Below are 22,646 nucleotides of genomic sequence, written 5' to 3' on the forward strand. Positions count from 1 at the left end.
CTGCAGCGGTGGCCTGAGATGAACTCCCTGGAGCAGGCGGAAGCTCTCCAGGCGTTCCTGGGAGACTCACTGAACCCACCGGGGGTTGGAGAAGCGTCCTCCTACCCTCCCTGGAACCTTCCGTTTGCACAATCAGCTCCAGGAGGCTTGTTCTTTGCTGGAATACGCGGGGCTTGGCTGCCAAGTGTGGCCGCCAAGCGTGGCAGCTCCATGGAACAGCATCAGCAGAGTCCAGTGTCTTGGGAGGACACGGGGAAACTAAATGGAAACCGAGGCCTCGCCTTCAATGACAAAGTGCATTTGGTGCGCCCAGACCCCAACAGTCCTCTTCAAATAAGCGATTCACCGAAAAGCCATGAAGGATCCTCGCCAGTCACATACGTGTAGGTCGTACCAGGGACTGGCAGGAAGGGTGCGGTATCTGCCCAGATTGTCCCGATGAGGATGAGGACTCACCGTTTCGGTGCCCAGGACCTTGATTACCCGTGTTCCCGTATTAGTGTCCCTTTAGTACTCTGGCTCCTGGGAAGATTTTTGCAGATGAAGTATATATGTATGTTTCTGAGTTAAACTTAGAAACAGAACTTCTTTCCGCTCTTATAAGCTATTTTTGCAAAATACTGTAAATAACAGATGGGTGCCAACGTTGAACATCAAGGAAGGCGTGTGGAGGTTGTGCCCCTGCACGAGTATTTTACAGACGCCTGCTGCACCCAGCGCTTCAAATCCAGCTCTTAGGTGTGCCTTTCGTTCTGAACTCGTGCTGCAGGAAAAACGTCAGACTCCGCTTAGACAGAGGAGAACTCCTCTCTTTTATATTGTAAGAAAGTTTAGATGTTTGGAGAAATAGTTTGTTAGCCCAGATACTGAACTTCAGCAAGTATTGTGGTTATATTTTTCAGTTCACTGTTTTCATTGTATATTTTAAAGTATCTTAAGAATGCTCCAAAGTCTTCTGAGTGTCGTTTAGTTATTAACTATGTATTGTCTGGGGGTTTGGTAGTCAATGTTTTGGATAATGGGATCATGTACTGTGATGGATGTGCTGTTACGCAGTACCACACAGGTGTGGCCAAGTGTCCTGCTCCATCCCTGGGGTGGAGGGTCTCAAACTAGAGTCTACAGTTCTCACTTTTTAGAGAGTATTGATGACATACTGGGTATGCAAACAGCCGCATGTACTATAATAGCCCTTAAAATCAATCTGTTGGGATTTTGATGGGCTGACAGATCTGACTCCATGAGAATGTCATAGGCCAGACTCTAAGGGAAATGACTAAACAGACTCCATTTTGCTCTGAGACTCCATGTTATGTAGGACATAAGTTTCTCCCATGGGAACACCCCGCCTCTGTGCCCATCATCAGTTACTTGGTGTGACATGTTTAACAATACAGAATGATAATTCCTATGTAAAGAAAAATTGCTCTCTTTTGATTCCTATTGCTCCTAAACAATGTACCATGTGAACAGTGATTGTGTGGATGTTAGCAACCATTCTTTAGTTTGTATCTAGGTAAGGGTCAGTTTGACCCACTTCCCCCTCTGTCAATGATCTCATGATGTTAGTTTGTAATTTTGAATCATAGCAACAGACGCTTATGATTGATGTGATTTTTGGTATAAGAACTCCTGCAACCCTGTGGTCGGGGCTGTTCTCCCAATAGCCATTTTTTGGGGCATTGGGTGAGACAGTCAGTTGGCCAGTGTCGTGTCCCTCGCCCGCAAGAAAGCACGACACAGGAATCTTCCTTCAGCAGTTTAATCAGGACCTTATTATTATACAACCATGGTTTTTCTTCTTCTAACTCCTTGAGCCGAATTCGTACACCTTTATACTCTTGCAATAGCCAATCTACTCCTGCCACTTGGCCTATGTTCATAGGTGCTCCCATTTGCAACAGTTGGCTCAACCAAATATGGGCTTGTTTACCTAGAAAGCACTTCAGGAAACCAGCGCCATCTTATCATGGTGGCGTGGCGGCTCGCCACAGTCCAGCTTAATAAAGACTCTCAAATTTGGACTTCTCAGTGGTCTGTTCTTAAGTTGCGCCCCATAATATCTGGAGGCCCCAGGGAGATCCTCGCTGCCTGGTGGGTAACCACCGCTCACCCCTGACCTGGAAACTCCTGCGGAGGGGAGAGGCCACAGCGTTGCTCCTAGGGGAAGGCCTCTGAGAGACGTTCCTCAGCCCCAGGCTGCACGGTCTGTGGAGCCCCGCCCCAGGACTGAACTAAATTCTCCGAGAGAGTCACCTGCTTCTGCACCCCTGGGGGACCGGTAAGTCTGTTTCTGGCGGATCCGTATCTGGGAACTCTGAGGAAGGCTGGACGCAGCATTACTTCCCAAGTCCGGGACTGGCAAGACGTTGCTCAGTTCCCCTGGTCTGGAATCTGGAGTGGCCACTTGTCCATGTCTTTGGTGTTTTATCTGTTCTGTGTTTTTTTTGTCCTTTTTGTTTTTTTGTTGCCCTTAAGTGTAAGCATGGGTCAGTCTCCCTCATGTCAGTCATGTACCCCCTCCAGAGCATGTTAACTAATTTCCAGGAATTCCAGAAGAGAGCCAGTGACTACGGAACCCACTGCGATGTCTTTTCTCTCTCTAAATTCTGTGAGAGAGAATGACCAACTTTCGAGGTCAGATAGCCCCCTCAGGGGACCACCAAATTGTCTTTGGGCAGCTGAACATCCTGATCAAATGTTTTGTAGTCAAATTTGGAAAAAAATGGTTGAAAAGGTTTTTAATGTTCACTAATGCTTACATTAAAATGTAACTGCTGCCAATTGGAACTTCCAACTATTGGAGTTGGTCCACCAAAATGCCAGGCTAAAATTTTGATGGATACTACCCAAGAGACCAGGAAAACCATTTTAGAACAAGACCCCAACCTGAGGGGGCTCTCCCAAGGAGACCAATGGAAGCAGCTCCCTTGCTCTCTCTTCGGGAAACTCCTTCAGGGAGGGATAGGGCATAACCTTTGTCTATATTCTCTTAATTCCTTTCATCTCTGATGAGAGGGACCACATTAGGATGGAGGCCAAAGACTTTTAAAAATTCTATTTTTTTGAGTTCATAATTTCGATCTGGTGTGCCTAGGTTAATTTTTGATCAGACCTATTTTATACAACTATAAGGTTTTCTTAATGCTCTGTTTCATTCAGAGGCCAGTTTACAAGGGTTAACTCTCAATCTAATGGGTTTTAAAAAATAAGCTATAAGGCCTTTGTCCATCTGTTTATTTTATGTATATGTACACCAGTGTATTGTCATGTCTACATATATTTGGTACCAAAATTAACGTGTGAGCTCATAAAGTAAATTTAAAAAAATGGATCCAAATGCTTTTGATTTACATGATTTAAAAGTTTTTTAAATTGGGTAAACAAAAATATGACTTTCAAGTTACTTACACAGTTTTGTTTCCAGGTGGTCAAAAAATAAAGATATCAATTTTATAAAATGTCTAATATCCATTGTTTCTAGGTTTTTCTTCAACAGGAAAGAAATGACTGATATGGCTCTATACAATTCTCTCATACCTTGGCTTTTAAATAAATAACTAAATTACATCTAACATATATGGGATTGATCATGGATGTGTTTGTTAGAGACATCTGATTGGTTTAGAGAGTTAAAATGTTGACTGTTAAATATAACATCTAGTACACTTAACTCCTTAAATTCCACAGGGTAACATACTTAAAACATTTCTGGTGTTTTCACAAATTGGTAAATAAAAAGAGGATTTAAATTTACTTTGTGTTATCACTGAAAACATGGTTACTAAAAATCTTAACAGGTATTATTCTAAATAAAGGGTCCAAAAGTTTCGACTATATTTAATTAGAGTTCTATAAGTAACAAAGTGTTTCATCTGATTAAAATGGAGTAATTTATCTAAGTTCAGAAATTTATAAGGGTTCTTTCAGAATATAAATTTTAAAAAAGGGAATCAACCAGTTAAAAAATTAAAACATTACAAGGTTTTAGAAATAAAAATATATTTAGTAAAAATGTTTCTAGGTAAAAATGTCTTTATGTGATAAAATAAAGCAAGTAATACAGCTAAATAAACAGTAATAGGGTCTAATTAAGAGATTAAAAAAGTATAAATTAAGGATAAATTTTAAGAGGTTTATATGTATGTATAAGTACACAATAGTTAAAACTATTCAAGGTTTTTTTCCTAAGGTCAAATATTAATGTACTGATATAAACCAAAGTTCAGTCTATATGCTAAAATGAGCAATAATTCTTAAAATATTAATTTACTCTTAACATTGTATCTGTTAAGTTTTATTCTCTAGAGTAACTAGTCTTAAACATTAAGGGTTTGTGCAATTCTGGTTAAACAGCAACTGTTATTTTAGAGTATTGTACTACATTACAAAGTCTAAATTTTCTTTAAAAGCTAAACATGGTTAATATGAAAACATCAATGCAATTATGATTCTATTACTCTTCTTTATATATTAAATGTGTTCATATCTTCCACATATACAAGTCTTTAAAAGGTTTAAAAGACTATTTTATCAAGCTGGTGTTCTCCAACCTAAAGTTGAAATGGTAATTTTAAACTTATCAGAATAAGAAATTTTATTGGGGATTTATTTATATCATTTAGTGTTCTGTAACTGGACCTGAACCTTATTTTACCTTCTGTACTGGGATAAAAATGTAAATGTATTTCTAAAAGATAATGAGAGTCTGATCTGTTTAAAGGTTAATATCATGAAACAGGAGAACATTTTGCCACTTTACTACACAAAAAGAAAGCTAAACGCTCTCTCAGCTTTCTTTGATTCATGTTTTAGGTGTAATATCATACTGTGTTAATTAACATTTACATAGACTTAGAAAATAATATATGTAAACTTTATAAAATGAAATTTAAAAAAAGATAAAGATCAGCTTCAGAACTAGACCACTTTACCTAAGATTTCTGAAGAGCCCTGCCTTACCTCAGATAAGACTCTGCTTCCTACCTTACTACATGTTACAATGGCTCCAAAATAAGTCAAACCTCAGCTCATTTAAAGTTATATTCAAAAGGTTGATTTTCTTGTTATAAAATTACTGTGATCTCAAACAGGGGATATAATATATAGCTCAGCTAAAATTTAAGATAGCTATTGTACGACTAAATGTGTTTTTACTGTTGTTAATTCCATTTTGTATTTTCCTTGTAAACTGTAACTGTTGGCTGATTAATGTTTTATAGAGGTACTGCTTCAAGAACAATCTAAATTAATTTGAGATAATAAGCCATCACCTATGGTACAGATAATATAGACCCCAGTTTAATAAAAGTTGGTAAATAACTAAAAAGTCATAGACATTAAAGTTAAAGCCCAGTACTCTTACTGTATGAATGGTGAAACTGACTTGCTGGATGTTTAAGATCAAAACTTAAAGATTGAGATTAAAATAAAGGGGTCAAGAGAATCAATATTTGGCTCTTGCCATCAGAGTCAGCCTAAACCCAGGGAACAAGAGAACTTCTCTAAGGAGCTTTGCAACTCTGGGCTACACAACCTTCCGATCAGGGAGACTGATGTGACCACTAGAGGATGAGAAGCCAACCAGTGCACCTGCTGCAGAGGAGGGTCCTTGGGAAAGGGAGCCATCCCTAATGCTTCCAAAGGAAGCCACCTTATCAAGGAGACCCTACCAGATGAATGGCACTAAAGGAGCTAAGAAGCTGCTCTCAAGTTCCCCAAGAATGACCTCTGTGGGAACTCAGCTGACTCTTAACAGCAGATAGGAACAAGGTCAATTTGACAAGCTTGGTCTTAAACACCTAGGAAAACAGTTAAAACCAAAACACAGTCCTTCCTGGACATTTAAAAAACTAAATGCACACTTGTGTTAGCCCCCAAAATAAGTAAAACTAAAGGTGACAAAAAGATTCTTAGACAAAAATGCCTGATAATTATCAAAAGAAACTGCCAGAGTTATAAGTTTTTAGTCAGTTTAAGGTCTACAGATCTTTCTAACATCCGATACAGGTAGACTTAATGTTTGCTAGTATGATTCTCTAACCCTAAGTAACAAAAATAAAGGATCTCTATTTAACAAAGAGATCATGCCAATAAAAAGATATTTTACAAAAATCAGGTGACAGTAAGTAGCTTAACTAAATGTTGTGTTTACATTCCTGATAACTCTGACAGTGTTAACATTTACAATTAAGGTCTTATCCTCTCCAGCCTTGTTAGACTTTGTTAGGCCTTTTTATGTAAACAATGTCTCAGTTCTTCCACCACCTGGTAAGAGATTATTAATTTCTATCAGCTTCATGATATTCATTGACATGTTCCAGATGCTATTTATTTTGTACTCATGGTTTTTTTGTTTCTTTCATAAAACAAGACTTTTACCCTACAAAGATCCAATTTCTAAAAAGGAACTTTTTACTGCTTGCCCCACCCCACATCACCCTGCCCCCCAGCTTGAAGCAGCAAGAGTGGTCATCACCCTTTTTCCTTACAGCAGTAAAAAGTTCCTAAAATTAGAGGGATAATAATAAAAACTTTAAAAGATAGTCAATATAGATAGGTAAATTAAGTTAAATCACAAAAATAAGGGCCAGTTTTGGTCCAGAAAGGTGGAGGCAAATGACCTCTGAGAGATTAAAATGTTAATGCTTCCAGAGCCCTTCCTCCACCCTTACCAAGAACCTGCTCCTGTTTTAACCTGTTGTTAAGTCTCTCCAACAGGTTCAACTTATGAGAGAACCAGCCCCAAGAGACCACTGATTTCCAACACCATTTCAGTCAGAAGACTATGTCTATGTCAAATTGTTCCAGAAAGGACTAACACCTGGCTGAAATGGAGGGGACCTTACTCACAACATTGACTCATCACATCTGAGCCAAGACAACAGAAAAATGGACAGCCCTCAGAGACCCCAACCACCATCTAAAGATAAGACTGAAAAAATGTTAATCATGTTTTTTCTCTTGCTTGGACTATGTCAGGAATAACTCCATGCTTAGTCCTTCAACTTTTTGAGATTACCAAATGGGATAAATTCTGTGTTACTGTTCACAGCATTCCCCAGGTGTACTATTATGATAAAGAGGGAAGAAGAAAACATATGGGACTAATATCTAAACAAGCGGCCCCTGTCTTAGATCCCCTCCTAGTTGGAAGGTATAGCGGGCTCCACAGCTTTAGGAACCACTGCCCTGATTACTGGAAACCAGGATTTCAAAACTTTAAGTAGACAAATAGATTTGGACTTAAGTGAGTTAGAAAACTCTGTAAGTCACTTAGAAAACTCCCTTGATTCACTTGCTGAAGTAGTTCTACAAAATAGAAGGGGATTAAATTTGCTATTTTTAAAATAAGGAAAATTATGTATGACCTTAGGGGAGACCTATTGTTTCTATACTAACCACTCAGATGTCATTCATGATAGTTTATCTTTGATTTAAAAGAGGCTCAAAAAAAAAGTAAAAAAAGTTAAAAAACTGAAAAACATTGGTAACAAAATCTATTCTCTTGGTCCCCCTGGTTAACTAATAACCACGATGGTGAGACCTCTCATCCTAGTTATGTTGGGACTTTTAATTGGGCCATGCATGATAAACTGTTTAACTAAATGTGTTAGAGATAGAATCCAGTCTGTTAAGCTAATGGTGTTGCACAATCACTATAATCACCTATATACTACTAATGAATCAATGATTTGATTATGTACATAAAACCAGTGGGGAATGTGATGGACTGACAGATCTGACTCCATGAGAATGTCATAGGCCAGACTCTAAGGGAAATGACTAAACAGACTCCATTTTGCTCTGAGACTCCATGTTATGTAGGACATAAGTTTCTCCCATGGGAACACCCCGCCTCTGTGCCCATCATCAGTTACTTGGTTTGACATGCTTAATTATATACAATGGCAACTCCTATGTAGTAAAGAATTGCTCTCTTTTGATTCCTATTGCTCCTAAACAATGTACCATGTGAACAGTGATTGTGTGGATGTTAGCAACCATTCTTTAGTTTGTACCTAGGTGACCCACTTCCCCCTCTGTCGATGATCTCATGATGTTATTATGTAATTTTGGATCATAGCAACAGACACTTATGATTAATGTAATTTTTGGTATCAGAACCCCTACAACCCTTTGACTGGGGCTGTTCTCCCAATAGCCATTTTTGGGGGGCATTGTGTGAGACAGTCAGCCGACCAGCTTAATTTGGACCGACTCTCAAATTTGGACTTCTTAGTGGTGATCTTTCTGTTCTTAAGTTGCGACCCATAACAGGATTGCTGTAAATATTTTAAATATTGGAGGTGATTTTTGTCTGTTTAATAGAAGATTTTGGAAAAGTTTAAATTATTTCATCAATCTTTTATATTTCATTTAACATAAAGTTGAAATTTCAGTGATAATATAAAATTGTTTTAACAAGGCTGCCATGTAACTTAAGTGTGTTCATCTTGGTTGTCACAAGTAAAAAACTTATTCTTTGAACTGTATCAATAAAATCTCTGGTCCTAAGAAGTCCTAGAAGGTATTCTATATATTCTGTTTTGTTTTATTTGTTGTGAATTTTGTAGGTAAATACATGCATAGAAATAAACACCATCTATATGTATGTATATAAAATATACCACCTGAAAACTAATTTAAAAAGATTGCCATATTTGACAAAGAAGACTTTAAGACAATAAGCATTGATAGAGATAAAGGGGTCACTCCTTCGAGATAAAAGCTTCAGTTCAACAGGGAGCTATAACATTTCTAAATGTATATGCGCCTAATAATATGACTTCCAAACATATAAGGCCAATAATAAATCTATGTCAAAGTGGGAGTTCTTAATGTACTTCAACCATGAGGAGAGAGAGTATTTGGTCAACCGGACTAATGCATCTGACCTCAAGGATGTATGCGGTATACAATATCCAACAACTATGCAATACATGTCAAATATTTACATTCAAATGTTGGTTAAAAAATCTTGGTGTTGAAATGAGCAACCTGGCATGCAGAAGATGTTAATTGCAGACTATGATGGGTATGATGGGGATTGCAACCACCTCTTTACTGACTTCCAAGAGCTTCTCATAGTAAACATGGTCACATAATTTCTACTTTCCCATTCGGTGTCTTATTCTGGGTTCTGTCCTGCTCACTGACTAATGCCCCAGCCTCTAAGTCATTAGTCCTCTGAGCCTCATTCCTATGATGGGCCTTGGTGCTTACTGGTGAGCCTGCTGATTGGAGGCTTATCTGGAGCATCCAGTAACTGCCATCTGACCCAGATTCCCTTCACGCTCCTCCCACCTGTTGGGGTTTATGGTACCTGTGTGGGACCTGTCTTGTCTTCCTTCACCAAATACTTCCTGAGATAAGGCACTGCCAATCTCCTTTGGATGATGTACTCTGACTGAATGTCCCCACCATGGCTCTGCAGATGGATCAGTCCCCACTACACTGACCAGACCCTCGGGCATGGCTAGTCTTGAGCAGAGAATTAGCCTTGCTGCCCTCGCCGCTGTGCTGTCGCCTGAATCATGAGAGAGGACAGCCTCCTGTGGTCGCCCAGGACATGGGAGGCAGGAATCAAACTGATTATCAAGTAGCACTCCAATTCTTTGACCGTTGGATTACAGAATGTGCGCTGGATCTTTACTCTGTTGGATTTCCTGTTACTTGCTCCCCAGAGTCCAGACCTAGGAATTAGTTGCCCAAGGGAGTTTTTGTCTGCAGAACCCTGAGTCATTCTGTGGGTGACTGGCCACACTTGAGCGGAGGATCCCAGAATCGGATCTGGGGTCAACCTAGGTTCCTCCAGGAGCAGAGCAGCAGCAGAGAGGAGAGTGTGCCTTCTTCCTGAATTCCCGCCTGCAGCCAGAGAGGAGGGGGTGAGGCACACACTGACCCCCTCTCCAGCGTCTGCCCTGTGTCAGACCTTCCTTCCACCAGGGCATGGACCCGGTGTGGGGAGAAAAAGGACAGTGTTCTCCCTTTGCATTAAGACTGAGAAGTTCCGCCAGCTCCGTGGAAGCCTGTTCCCCTGGGCTGGGTGTGAGCTGTGCTCTGGAACGGTGGAGAGTGCACTTCCTGTACCTCCCACCATCAGCCGAGGGCTGCGGGGTTTGTCCCTCCTTGTCCCCTCCTTGTCCCTGGCTCAGCTCTCAGGTAGAAGTAGTTCCTGTCTGTGATCTCTCGCTTGGTATCGTGGGACCAAGAGCAGCTTCCTAAATCCTCCCAGCATGCAGGCTTCTCATGCTGCGATAGAGCCGACCCACGGGAACTCGCCTTGGAATTCAAGTTGCTTAATGGACAGTATTTAACGAGGTGGCTGGACCTTCAAAAAAACCAAAAACTTCTTTATCACTATTGATTTTTTTAATGACCAGTCCTCTTCCCTAAGACTAGGGCATCCCAGTGCCGGGGGGCGGGGAGATCTCTTTTCTCTCTGGGCCAAGGGAGAGGCATAGAACAGTGTGGGTGGGACCTGGGGAGAGGAGACCCCCAGGAGCCTGGTGCAAGACAAAGCCAGCACTGCAGGGGCTCCATAGGAAGCCACAGGGGTGGCCCCCAATCCTGGAGGAACCTCTTAAACCAGCAGGAACAGACATGAGAGTGGCCAAGGAGTCGCCCAGGCTGTGGGTTCCTCAGCAGGAGCCTCCAGGTAGGCCAAGACTGGCAGGGACCGGCAGCCATGCAGGGTCAACATGATACTGTGACCATGCAGCACCCGCTCCTGCAGGACGCCAGGGCACGGGAACCTGTGACAGAGTTCTCAGGCAGAGTCTTTCCAAGGCCTCTCTCTCCTCAGGCAGGGTCAAAGCCTCTGCCCAGCTTCTCAGGGGACTGACCCTGGTCTCCTCCCCAGGGACCTGGGAGGCTCCTCCTGCCGCCTCTGTGGCCCTCTGTGTCCTCTGAGTGGGTGGCATCCTCTGGCTGCCCAGCTCTCTGCCCTGACCCCTTGGGCCTGCACTCAGGAATCAGGATCCCCATCTCAACACTGGGCAGCACGGTCAGCTCCCAGGCAGGTCCCCTGTCTGGCTTGCCTGTGACCCTCCACAGCCTCCACAGAGCCCCAATGGGGGACTCTCAGTGTTATGGGAGGGCTGACCAGCCCCAGGCCAGATCCTGAGTCACTCCATGGTGACCGTGACGTGGGGCGGAGGAGCTATGGAAAGAGGTCGCGGGGAGCACGGCCCTGCCCTGCTTTGCCTGGGAAGCATTCTCGGACCCCTCCGTCTTTTCCTGATCTCCCTCCCACCCTGGCCTCACAGAGGCCCCACTGTCTCAGCCTCAGCCTGGAGCAGCCTCCTCTTAGGCACTGCTGTGCTCAGCGCCCTGCACCCCATGAGGTGGGGTGCCCGTGGTGTTCAGGCCCTGCCTTCCTCTCCTGAGGGACAGCGTTCCCAGCCCTTCCCAGGCATGAGCATGGCCGGGCCGGCCTGCCCCAACATGCCCCCTTGACCTTCGACCCCAGAGTTCCTGACGCGCGTGGGCTTCTGGGTTGGGGTGAGAATCTGCATCTCTAGGCTCTGTGGGTGCAGGTGGTCTGAGGGCCACACCTTGAGAGCCACCACGCCCAGATTCCAAGGATCACGGTCCTGACGAGGAGCCAGGGCTGTGGGGCTGGCACAGGGCGCCCGGGAGCCAGCGGGCAGTTCAACAAGACGAGACGGCAGAGCCAGCTCGCGCCCGTGCCGCAGCAGCAGGAGCAGCCGTGGCCGCCCCTCTCAACCACCTGCGCCTCTCACCTCTGGCCTTTGCTGACATTTGACCTGGAGGAAGGGAGGCTCAGCTCCCACGTTCACCTGGGGCAGGGGACTGGCCTGGGGTCTCCAGACCCCGTGCCGAGCAGACGAGGAAGACAGCCGAGAACCCAGTGCGTCTCAGAGGTGGCCCGAACGAACACGCACGCGTCTCCCAGCTCTTATTGACCCGAAGCCCGAGAACACTTCCGAATTTAAAGAAAAAACAAGATGATTTCATAACTGAATTACAACAAAGCCATAAGAAGTGCTCGACGCAGGTCTTGATCTATATTGAATTTTTCCTTAAAGTTCTACTTTATCTCCACAGATGAAAGACTAAGAATTTCCTCCATGAGTCCAAAGCTGCCGTGGATGACCCCTTGGCACCCTGCAGCCCCAACTCCACCATGTTGTCATTGGGCCTGTGCCACCTGCACACCTGTCCCCACACCTGTAAGTCCCCCTCGTCAGGGTCAGGGATGGGCAAGGGCCAGAGAGCAACCTGAGTCCAGCTGTGGCGCCCCTTGGGCCTCCTCAGGTGTGGGAGACCAGCCATTGCTGAGGGACATGGACCTCCAGCCGCGGGATCTTGGGCAAGAGGCGTGACTTTTCTGAAATGCTAGTTCTCTCTGTTGCAGGTATTTACACCTGGGGGTTGGTATTGGCGTCACGGGAAGGTAGTTTGTGAAGAGTCACTGGAGAACATTTAATTTGGATGGAAACTCAGAGCTCCTGGCAGGCAGGCCCACCAGAACATGGGCAGTTGGCGCTGCCCAGTTTGAGGGGGCAGAAGTCCTTAGGCCACTATTGGAGCTGCTCAGCCACAGGCCCTCTGGGCAGCTGGGGCCTGGACATGTTGTCAAGCCCTAAACTGAACCCTGGCTTCTTGGCCTCTGGTGTCTGGACACAGACTCCACATGTCCAGCTACTCTCTCCCCTTCCTAACCCAGGCCTATACTGCTCTGTGTGTCGGACAGACCCAGGACCTGCACCCATTCTTTCCCCTGGGGAGGCCTGGGCCTTCCTTGCCTCCCACCCTGCAATAAATCACAGCCCCTAAGGATGGCCACCTACCATGCACTGCTGGCTCTTCCCCCAAAATCAACTCAGGAGACACTAGAGAAGCAGAGAGTATGGATTCCAGGATCTCACCATGCACACGTGACCCGTGATGCGTGGGTGCTGCAGTATGTGGAGGAGGGACCTGAGGGGGACATAGGAGTGTGTGGCTGGGAGGACAGCTTTTGGGTTTTGCTGTCAATATGATGCCGTGGTTGCTTGGGGACAATAACTGGCTACCCCTTGACCCAGAGACATGGCCCAAGCCACTGGAGGCTGTAGGGTAATAGGTGGTACAAAGGACTTTGCATGCAATGAAGGCTTTTAAAAATGCAATCATCGCCAAGGGATGAGGTGCTCTTGGAATTTCCAGAAGAAGTTCTGGAAGATTCTCTTCAGAGTATTTCCCTCAACCCTGTGAAATGCCAATGTCTCATAGCACAAATAAACGACAACAGCAGGAATACAGTGGGAGTAAGTTCCTGAAAACTGCATGTGGATGAGGGAGCCGCCAGAAGGGGAAGGAGCGGGTCAGTGTGGGAAGGCTGGCGGGAAGACGGACACCCTCCTGGCTGTGCTCCCTGGACAGCAGCCACGGCTGCCCACAGTGATGCAGGCCTGGGGTGGGTGTCTGGTGAGAGGCACAGGTCTCCCTTGTCAAGTTCCCTGTGCGTAACTGCCCCTTGGTGTCCTGCAGGTCTCTGCAGCTGGAGGCGTCCAGCGGGTCTCATGTATACAGAGACATCTGAGGAGTGGCTGAGAGCTGCTGGCATCCCAGCGGCAGAGCTGGCTCATAATTCTCCTAATCCCCGCGGCGTGTCTCCCAGCACACCCCACCTGAACCTGGGAGGCTGGCTTGAAGTGGAGCCCTCTAGTCCTGCCTCCCTCTCCGCTCTGCTGCAAGGTAGGGATGCCTTACCCGAGAATCTGCTGCACCTTGCAAATCATGCAAAAGCCTCTCCCTTCTCCAACACACACGTGGCAAGCATACCCACAAAATCACACAAAATAAATATGCCCACACAACATACGACAGACACGCAAAATACACAACATATACAATCACAACACACACAACATACAAAACGTCCCCAAACCCACATATATATATATGCCATGCCTCCCCATGCAAAGTAGATATGCACTCTCCCAAACACATGCACACTACAAAACATATATGCAAACACACACATACACACACACACACTACAAAACATATATGCAAACACACACACACACACACAGGAACTTGACAACGGCTGAAACTTCTGAGTACTGATTGCTTTGCAGTAGTTAGAAAAGTGGAAAAAATCATCTAATAAATTATGTTTAGTTCTTAAAACCACTGTAACATACAAAAGTATAAAGACATAAAAGTATATAAACACATAAAAAGTATATAAATACATAAAAAGCATAAACATAAAAAGTATAAAAAATAAAACGAGTTCTTTGACCTAGTGATTACACATCTAGGAATTGATGCTTTAGGAATGATCAATGATATTCACGAAGATGGAAGCTCCCGCACATCCGGGCTCACAGACACCTCCACAGCTGTCTATCAACCTGACGTGCCCTCCCGAGTCTGCCGCAGGCACATGTGGGTTGTCCCTTGTCCTCCTCTTGGGCCTCCCTGTGTCTCGGTGTTGGAACAGGCCATCAACGTGGCAGTCAAGGTGAGCCTTCACACCAACACCCCAGGCCCGCTGTAGACACACCCCGTCTCCCCTCTTGGAGTGACTCCAGGTCTCTTCTGTGCCGACCTGACCCGGCGCTCCCGCCGCCCTGCCTCTTCCCCATCCTGAGAGCCGTGCTGGGCACATCCTCCTTCACTCAGAAACCAGCACCAGGAAAGTGCTTGCAGTTACCTCCCGGCTTCCTTCAAATAACTAGTAGCAATTTTGATTTCATTTTGGGTTTGCTTCCTTTTGTCCTTCATAATCTCATCCCTATCCTAGGAGATTTATCCAGAGTTCTTTAACAAAATGTCTCTCATTAAGAATTTGGTGGTTAGATGAAGATTCCTCAGAAATCATAAAACTAGGAATGGAATCACTATTTGACCCAGCTGTCCCACTCCTTGGTTTATACTCAAAGGACTTAAAATCAGCATACGACAGTGACACAGCCACATCAGTGTTTATAGCAGCTCAACTCACAATAGCTAAACTATAAAACCAACCTAGGTGCCCTTCAACAGATGAATGGATAAAGAAAGTGTGGTACATATACACAGTGGAATATTACTCAGCCATAAAGAATGAAATGATGGCATTTGCTGGTAAATGGATGGAACTGGAGACTATCACACAAAGTGAAATAAGCCAATTCCAAAAAACCAAAGGCTGAATGTTTTCTCTGATATGCAGATGCTAATTCACAATAAGGGGGTGCTAGGGAAGAATAGAGTGAGTTTATATTAGGTAGAAGGGAGTGAAGGGAGGGGAAAGGGTAAGGGGAAGGACGGTAGAGGGAAGCAGACATTATTACCTCATGTGCACATAGGACCAATGTGATCCTGCAACATGTACAATCAGAAGAATTGGAGAAACACTCTATGTATCATCTATCAAAATGTATAAATGCATTCTATGGTCATGTACAACTATTAGAACAAATAATTAAAAAAAGAAAAAAGAATAAAAAAGAATTTAGCAGCTGGATTAGGGATCTTCCTTCTAGCCATTAAAAGAGTAACATTTATCCAGCTCTTCAGACAATTTGTGAAATGCTTTGGCAATTAAAGATAACACTTTATTAAAAGTAGTGCTGTTATTAAAAATAATAGTGTAGAAAAGTATTGATGAAATGGAATGATGTTTGCAATCTCACATTGATTGGAAAACTCACCATACTAAATAGGAAAGGAAGGTTACAAAATAATTTGCCCAACTCACTTCTGAATGGTGTGTCGCATAAATGTGGGTGGAAAATGAGTACGAGGGGACCCGGGTGAACCCTGTTGAGAGATGGGGCTGGTAGTGCTGGCGCTCGAGTCCACCCAGAAGTCAGCAGGGAGGAGGACATTTTTCTCTGGAACATGGGGACTTTGGAATCGGGGCTGAGAATCTGCGTGAGAAGGAGGTCTTCCGACCCTCCCAGGCTCACTGGCTGACCTGGACCTGGCGTCTCTTCTTTTCTTCACTTACCTCTGTTTCCTCCTCCTTCACAGTTGGACAGAATGGGCAGCTACGAAGCTCTGGGGCCTTGAAGTGTGTTGAGTGGCTGAGGCACAGGCCTTGGCAGAGTGATGCTACCCCACGGGAATTTGTTTACACTGTTGGCATGGAAACCGGAAGGTGATGAGAGGTGTCTGATAACCCAGAAAGCTGTTTATCACTGGCTACAGGAATGTCGTCATTGCATTTAAACACCCACTCCCATATTGATCGTCCCAAATCAGGAGGAGTGTGGCTGCTCCAGACCAGGGTTTATAAGCGCAGAAGACAGAGGGCTCCAGGAGTCGCAGACCTCAGGGAGCTGGGCCAGGTAGGTGGCCTCCACCCTTCCCCTGCCTCCCACTAGAGGCCCATTGACCTGGACGGGAGGTGTCAGGAGCTGACCTTGCCTTCCTTTTCTCCCCACTACAAGCCTGTCTCTTTAGGGCTTCCTGAACTTGGGAGTGTTTCCTCTGAGACGCCCCCACCTCCAGGCCCCTGGCCCCAGTAACTGCCTGTGACAGTGGTGTGGTGTGACTGGGAGCCAGGCAGACGCGGGCTTAGGAGACCTGCCAGCCCTGGTGATGCCAGCACCTTCTCTGTAAGCTGAGAAGACAGATTTCAGGGTCTAGAAAGTACTGGCTTTTGGAAAGCGGTTTTGGAATTCGAGACTGAGTGACCTTGAAAAGGGAGGGCTCAGATGGCTTGTCTGTGACTTCCTTAGGGAATTCAGTGGGAGGCACCTGCATTGTCTTGCTAAGGTGCCAAATTCCGTAAGCAGCTCACAGGGAGTCCCCAGGTCCTCCAGCCTGGGGTAGCATTCTTTCCTCTGTGGGTAGCAGCACCGTAAGAATCTTCACATCTTTGGGTACCTGCTTTTCTGGCAGGCATGTCTTCTTCTGATGTCTTGTCAAATTCGCTGTGTGTTCTGAAGGGCCATCCATCAGTTCTCTGTGTTCAGTTGTGCTCTGTGAATTCAGGGTGCCACCAAACAACAACTTAAGACTTAATGGTAGACATTGCGGCCCTTAAAGACCATCAGCTCCGCCAGCTCCCAGAGCTGCCTGGTGGTTACCTTCCCTCCTGTCCACTGTCCCTGATGCTGAGCCCTGGAGTCCTTCCCTGTCATTTTTGTTTATTGCAAGATAATTTGGTTCTCCTGTGTCAGGAGAATTTGGTTCAGCTGTTCTCTGCGGATCAGGTTTTCACACAAAAATGCCAACTTGGCACACTTGCAGGTGGTGCCCGCCTGGAAGTCACATGACCTCAGGTTTCTCATCTGTAAAATGGGATTAAGAGTTCATGCTCCATTTCTTTTCCTGTGTTGACCTGGACTAATGTTGGGAAAGTTCTTCATCAGATGAAATAGAGCATAAAGGATTTATATAATTATCTCTCCTCCAACCACTCCTGGTGAAGCAAAAGTGGAAATCTACCTACCCGAGAAATCAGGAGTCGAGCTGTCTGGGCCTTTGAAAACTTAGTGTTTCTTGGCAAGATCTTATAAAGAAATTGTCCTCTGTTAGGTAAAGATCAGGTTACTTAGGAGTCAGCAACATTTACAGAAAGACTCAGATGGTATTTTAGGCATTACTGGTTTCTGTCTCTCAAGTACTGAACTCTGTTATTGCAGCCCCCAAAGCAACCCTAGACACTGTGTAAATGAGGATAATAAAACTTTATTTAAACACAAAACAAGCGGGCCAGATGTAGCCCGTGGGCCATAGTTTGCCAGTCCAAAGAGCGAAGCACTTTGAGCTTTTTACTCTATCATTTTTATGAAATGGTGTCAAGATTCACTAAAGTGATATTGTGACCTGAGCGTTGGTGTCCTGACCCATAGTTTGCGTTGGAGGCGTGATGGAGGGATGTGGTCCTGCTCTGCGGGGCCTTCCTGCAGGCAGTGAGAACTTCCAAGCAGCAGCAAGGCCAGACGCCACTTTGGGGACATGGAGCTGATTCCCTGTCGGTCCACTCAGGTCCTGTGCTTCATCCTGTCTCCTGCTGAGTCATCTCACCAACATCGAAGATGTCTGTTTTGGAGGACAACACAGAAGAGAACATGGACTCCCAAGACTGGGAAAGAGATGAACCCCAGTGCTGCTCAGAAGGTAAATTTGGGGAAAAACTCAGAGCAGGGCCAGAGAAGAATCTGAGAGCAGCAGCTTCCTGCTGGCCTCGCCCAGCTAGTGAGCTGTGGAACTTCCCTGGTAAATGGATCTGACAAGAAGGATCCAGAAAGGAGAGGAAGGTTTGCCTCAGGTGCTCCAGCACGCGGTGGTGGACGAATGGACTGTTCCCACCTTGGGCTCAGGGCGAGGGCGGCTCACACATCCATCGCATCTGAGGAAAGGAGGCCTGCGTGGAGGGGCTGCACTGGACAGTGGCTCCGGGCAGGGCTCTGGCCCTCCTGGAGGAAGGCAGCCTCAGATGGCAGCCAGATGAGACTTGGGTCTGCGTGTGGGGCATGAAGACAGAGGCCTGCCACCTGCCAGAGGCTGACCCCTGACTTTCTTCTCTCTTTTGCAACGTGTGTCCAGGGAAGCTGTTTTTAAATGTCGTTACTGTCTCTCTGTTCTGTATTTCTCTGCACAAACCAAACAAATCACAGAATTAAGTGACCCCTAGAGCTTCTAAATGCCTGGAAAATCCTGACTGCCTGTGTTCACCTTGCTGTCTCTGATCGCAGATTCAGCCACAAGCCCCCTGGAGCCAGGCCAGAGCCCAGCCTCTGTGACTTCTGCCTGCACAGGTAAGGTCCCTGGGTGCAGGGTGGGTGGCCGAGGGTGGGGACGGGATGGTTCTGCCGGGCCTCATAGACTGGAGCTCCCAAGGGTGCTTCCCCTCTGTGGAGGGGAACCTCATCCAGAGAGTCTCCAGGAAGGACGAGCAAGGTGGGCCTGTGCAAAGAGGGGCAGTAACCCACTCGTGGGGCCCGGGGCGGGAGGAAGGCTTTGAACCTGGGAGCCTTCTGAATGCCCTCTGACCTCTGCCAGGAGGCTGACCCCTGGCCTCCCTGAGCACTGCGAGAAACAGGGGTGTCCAGCAGGGGCGCCCCAGGGGCTTCCCGCCCTGGAGTCCTTGGCAGCTGCTCCCCTGTGCGCCACCCCCAGCTGCCCCGGAGGAAGCTGCTTCCATCACCACATTCTGGGTGTGGGAACTGAGGCAGAGTGGTGCGGTCACCTTCCCAGGTGACAGGGGGAGGAAGCCACAGGTGCCGTCTGCCTGATTCAGGGTTGTGGCTCACCACCTCCTGCTCAGCACAGGGTCCAGAGACGCCAGTCCAGGGGATCCAGTCACAGCCCCAGGGGATCCAGATACCAGTCACAGCCCCAGGGGATCCAGATTCCAGTCACAGCCCCAGGGGATCAAGATACCAGTCAGTCCCAGGGGATCCAGATTCCAGTCACAGCCCCAGGGGATGCAGACTCTAGCCTCAGCCTCAGGGGATCCAGGCACCAGCCTCAGCCTCAGGGCACACAGACACCCACCAGCCCAGGGCATTTTGTGCACAGCCAGGGGGAGAAGCTGAAAGGCTCAGGGTCTAGCTCAGTGCTCCCCACCCCACGGCCCCTGCCCCAGGGACTCAGACCGCTAGGAGAGTAGGGTGGAAGCCGGGGCTGAGAGAAGGGGTCTCCTCCGCCCCACGTCACCATGGAGTGACTCAGGATCTGGCCTGGGGCTGGTCAGCCCTCCCATAACACTGAGAGTCCCCCATTGGGGCTCTGTGGAGGCTGTGGAGGGTCACAGGCAAGCCAGACAGGGGACCTGCCTGGGAGTTGACCGTGCTGCCCAGTGTTGAGATGGGGATCCTGATTCCTGAGTGCAGGCCCAAGGGGTCAGGGCAGAGAGCTGGGCAGCCAGAGGATGCCACCCACTCAGAGGACACAGAGGGCCACAGAGGCGGCAGGAGGAGCCTCCCAGGTCCCTGGGGAGGAGACCAGGGTCAGTCCCCTGAGAAGCTGGGCAGAGGCTTTGACCCTGCCTGAGGAGAGAGAGGCCTTGGAAAGACTCTGCCTGAGAACTCTGTCACGGGTTCCCGTGCCCTGGCGTCCTGCAGGGGTGGGTGCCACATGGTCACAGTATCATGTTGACCCTGCATGGCCACCCGTCCCTGCCAGTCTTGGCCTAGATCTGGAGGCTCCTGCTGAGGAACCCACAGCCTGGGCGACTCCTTGGCCACTCTCATGTCTGTTCCTGCAGCTTTAAGAGGTTCCTCCAGGATTGGGGGCCACCCCTGTGGCTTCCTACGGAGCCCCTGCAGTTCCGGCTCCTCCCTGGACGGCCCTGAGTGCCTGGGTCTGCCCACCTTGGTGCTCCCCCACCTGCTTGCCCACTATCACTCTCTTGGACCAGGCAGTCGGGCGGGGGGTCTCTCCCACCCAGGCGTTGCTGTTGGCACGATGCCCAGAGTTTAGTTAGTGGGTGACCACAAGCCATGTTTGCCGTGTTCTTGGTCTCAGCTTGGGTAAGTGCTGCTCATTCAGCAAGCATTTAAATCCTCACAACCATCTCTCAGGTAGCTAATTTTAATGTCCCCATTTCACAAACTAGGATGTTCGGCTTTGGAAAGATTCAGTAGCTTGTTCCCGGTCCCAAAGCAGTAATGAACCAAGCTCAGATTTGAATCCAGCTGTGAAAATCTGGACCCCACGTGTTTATGCCTGGTGCCAACACGCTTGTCCCACGCAAGGCATAAACCCTGGAGTGGAAGGGGGCTCGGTGATGGGCAAGTGTGGGGAGCTGGGGCTGGCACCCTGGGACGTGGAGAAGATGGACCGAGTCTCCTTTTCGCTGGGATGTGTTGATGTCTAGCCATGTTTGTCTAGGTCCAAAAGTGAAGGTCAATGAGCCCCAGAAATTTATCATTTTCGACCGTGATCAAAAAGTGTTGGTCCTGGACTCTGGGATTCTCAAAGCAGTTCCAAATAAAAGCTACATACGTCCAGGTAACTCGTAGTCCACCAAGGTGAGGGCTCTCTTTGCATGGGCTGGGGACACCCCCAGGGCCAGCAGGCTGTGGTCATGGTGAGAAGCCCAAGGAGCTCTAGAAATTGGATAAAGGGCATGACCACTTCAGAGGGGGGCCTTCCGGAAAGGCTTGGAGGAGGAGGCTGGGCCAGCCGGGGGGAGGGCCCTTGATCCTGAGCCGCGGGGCGGGGCGAGGCTGAGTCAGGCAGACCGCAGGGACACCCTGCTCTGAGAACGGACCCTGTTCTGTCTTTGCAGAGACCTTCCATGTGCTGGCCTCACCTTCCGCTCCGGCCTCTGAGGAGAAAGGGAGTCCGATTTTCTTGGCCGTCTCTAAAGGGGAGCTCTGTCTCTGCTGTGAGAAGCCCAAAGGGAAAAGATATCCGTCCCTTCAGCTGAAGGTGAGTTTCCCAGCCTGGCTTCCCGTGCCCTCAGTGGCCCCAGAGTGGCATGAAGCTGGCTGCAGATCTAAGGCGTGGTTCTGATCCATCTCTTAAGAACATGCGGAGAGCCCTGCTTTTCTCTCTCTCTGCTTTTTATTTCTATTTTTTTGGTTCCAGGGATTGAACCCAGGGGCGCTTAACCATTGAGCTCCAACCCCAGTCTTTTTAAAACAATTCTTTTATTTTGAGACAGGGCCTTGCTAAGTTGCTGAGGCTGGCCTCCAACGTGAGGTCCTCCTGCCTCAGCCTCCTGGGGGATGGGGTCACACCAGGCCTGTCTGTCTATTGATCTTTAATTCTGGGGAGGGGTGTGGAAGAGAAGGCGTGGACACTTACCATCCCTGGAAACACAGCGCCAAGCGGGGCACCAGCTTTCCCAAAGGCCGTCTGCCCCCATCTTTTCCTCCTCTCCGGGCAAAGGCCTGGAGCAAGAGCCTGCGCGCTGGCTTTTCCCTCTCGAAGCCTCTGCTATCTGTCACCTCTTTCATCTCACAGAAGAAGAAGCTGATGAGCCTGGCCTCTCTGAAGGAAGCAGCGCGTCAGGGCTACGTCTTTTACAAGTCTCAGGTGGGCTCTCGGCATTTCCTGGAGTCCGCTGCCCACCAGGGGTGGTTCATCTGCACTTCCTGCAATCTCCGTGAACCTGTTGGAGTGACAAATAAAACCGGGATATGGAAACATACCGAGTTTTCGTTCGTGAAAGTTTGAAAAACTGAAAGGAGCCAGTAGGGGTAGCGATGAAGAAACTGTCCCGCCCGACAGCCGCCTTCCTCTGCCTTGTTCTCTGACTCGCGCCAGTCAGAGAGGAACACGAAGCCTGCTCACTAATGTCCGTGTCCGTGAGTTTCATTTCTCATTCACACTTGAGGGGTCTGTGTTTGAGGCTTGTAGAAAGAAGGGTTGCCTGATGACGGACTTCGTAGAGGAAATCAGGTTCTGGCTTCTGCTACCCTGAGCCAGCAGAGGCTGTGGGGTGTGTCACATTGTGCGATCCGGCCAGGCCCAGCCTGACGCTTGCCAGGGAAGTCACTGTGGGGTGCGTGCCTCGCTCTGGAAAGAGCTCTTCCTGCCGTGTGGCGACCCTGTGGGATTGACTGAGGAGAAGTGCACAGAGTGGCTGAGTGTGTCCAGGGTACAGTGTGCAATGAAGAGCGGTGACAGCTAGTCACCATCTACTGAAGCGACACGTGGAAAGGGGTGGGTGGGTCTCAGACAGGTAGCAGAGTCACCTGACAAGGGTGGGGGGAAGGCACAGAGACAGGGCGTCT

At 47.6% G+C, this 22,646-nt stretch overlaps 1 protein-coding gene and 1 long non-coding RNA gene across 2 annotated transcripts; both read left to right on the forward strand.

Annotated features, from left to right (window-relative positions):
- The first annotated feature begins 9,372 nt into the window (after nucleotides 1–9,372).
- Nucleotides 9,373–13,866, forward strand: LOC124975671 (uncharacterized). The gene is made up of 3 exons (XR_007106915.1): nucleotides 9,373–10,660; nucleotides 12,073–12,197; nucleotides 13,501–13,866. It is a non-coding gene; the product is annotated as an uncharacterized LOC124975671 (long non-coding RNA).
- Nucleotides 13,867–16,166: 2,300 nt separating this feature from the next.
- On the forward strand, nucleotides 16,167–22,206 carry Il37 (interleukin 37). The gene is made up of 6 exons (XM_047538257.1): nucleotides 16,167–16,295; nucleotides 17,944–18,075; nucleotides 18,654–18,716; nucleotides 20,794–20,913; nucleotides 21,194–21,336; nucleotides 21,874–22,206. The coding sequence occupies exons 2-6, from the start codon at nucleotides 17,994–17,996 to the stop codon at nucleotides 22,084–22,086; spliced, it is 621 nt and encodes a 206-aa protein (XP_047394213.1). The 5' UTR covers nucleotides 16,167–16,295; nucleotides 17,944–17,993; the 3' UTR covers nucleotides 22,087–22,206.
- The last annotated feature ends 440 nt before the right edge of the window (nucleotides 22,207–22,646 follow it).

The sequence above is a fragment of the Sciurus carolinensis genome, unplaced genomic scaffold, assembly GCF_902686445.1.
Source record: "Sciurus carolinensis unplaced genomic scaffold, mSciCar1.2, whole genome shotgun sequence".
NCBI lineage: Eukaryota > Metazoa > Chordata > Mammalia > Rodentia > Sciuridae > Sciurus > Sciurus carolinensis.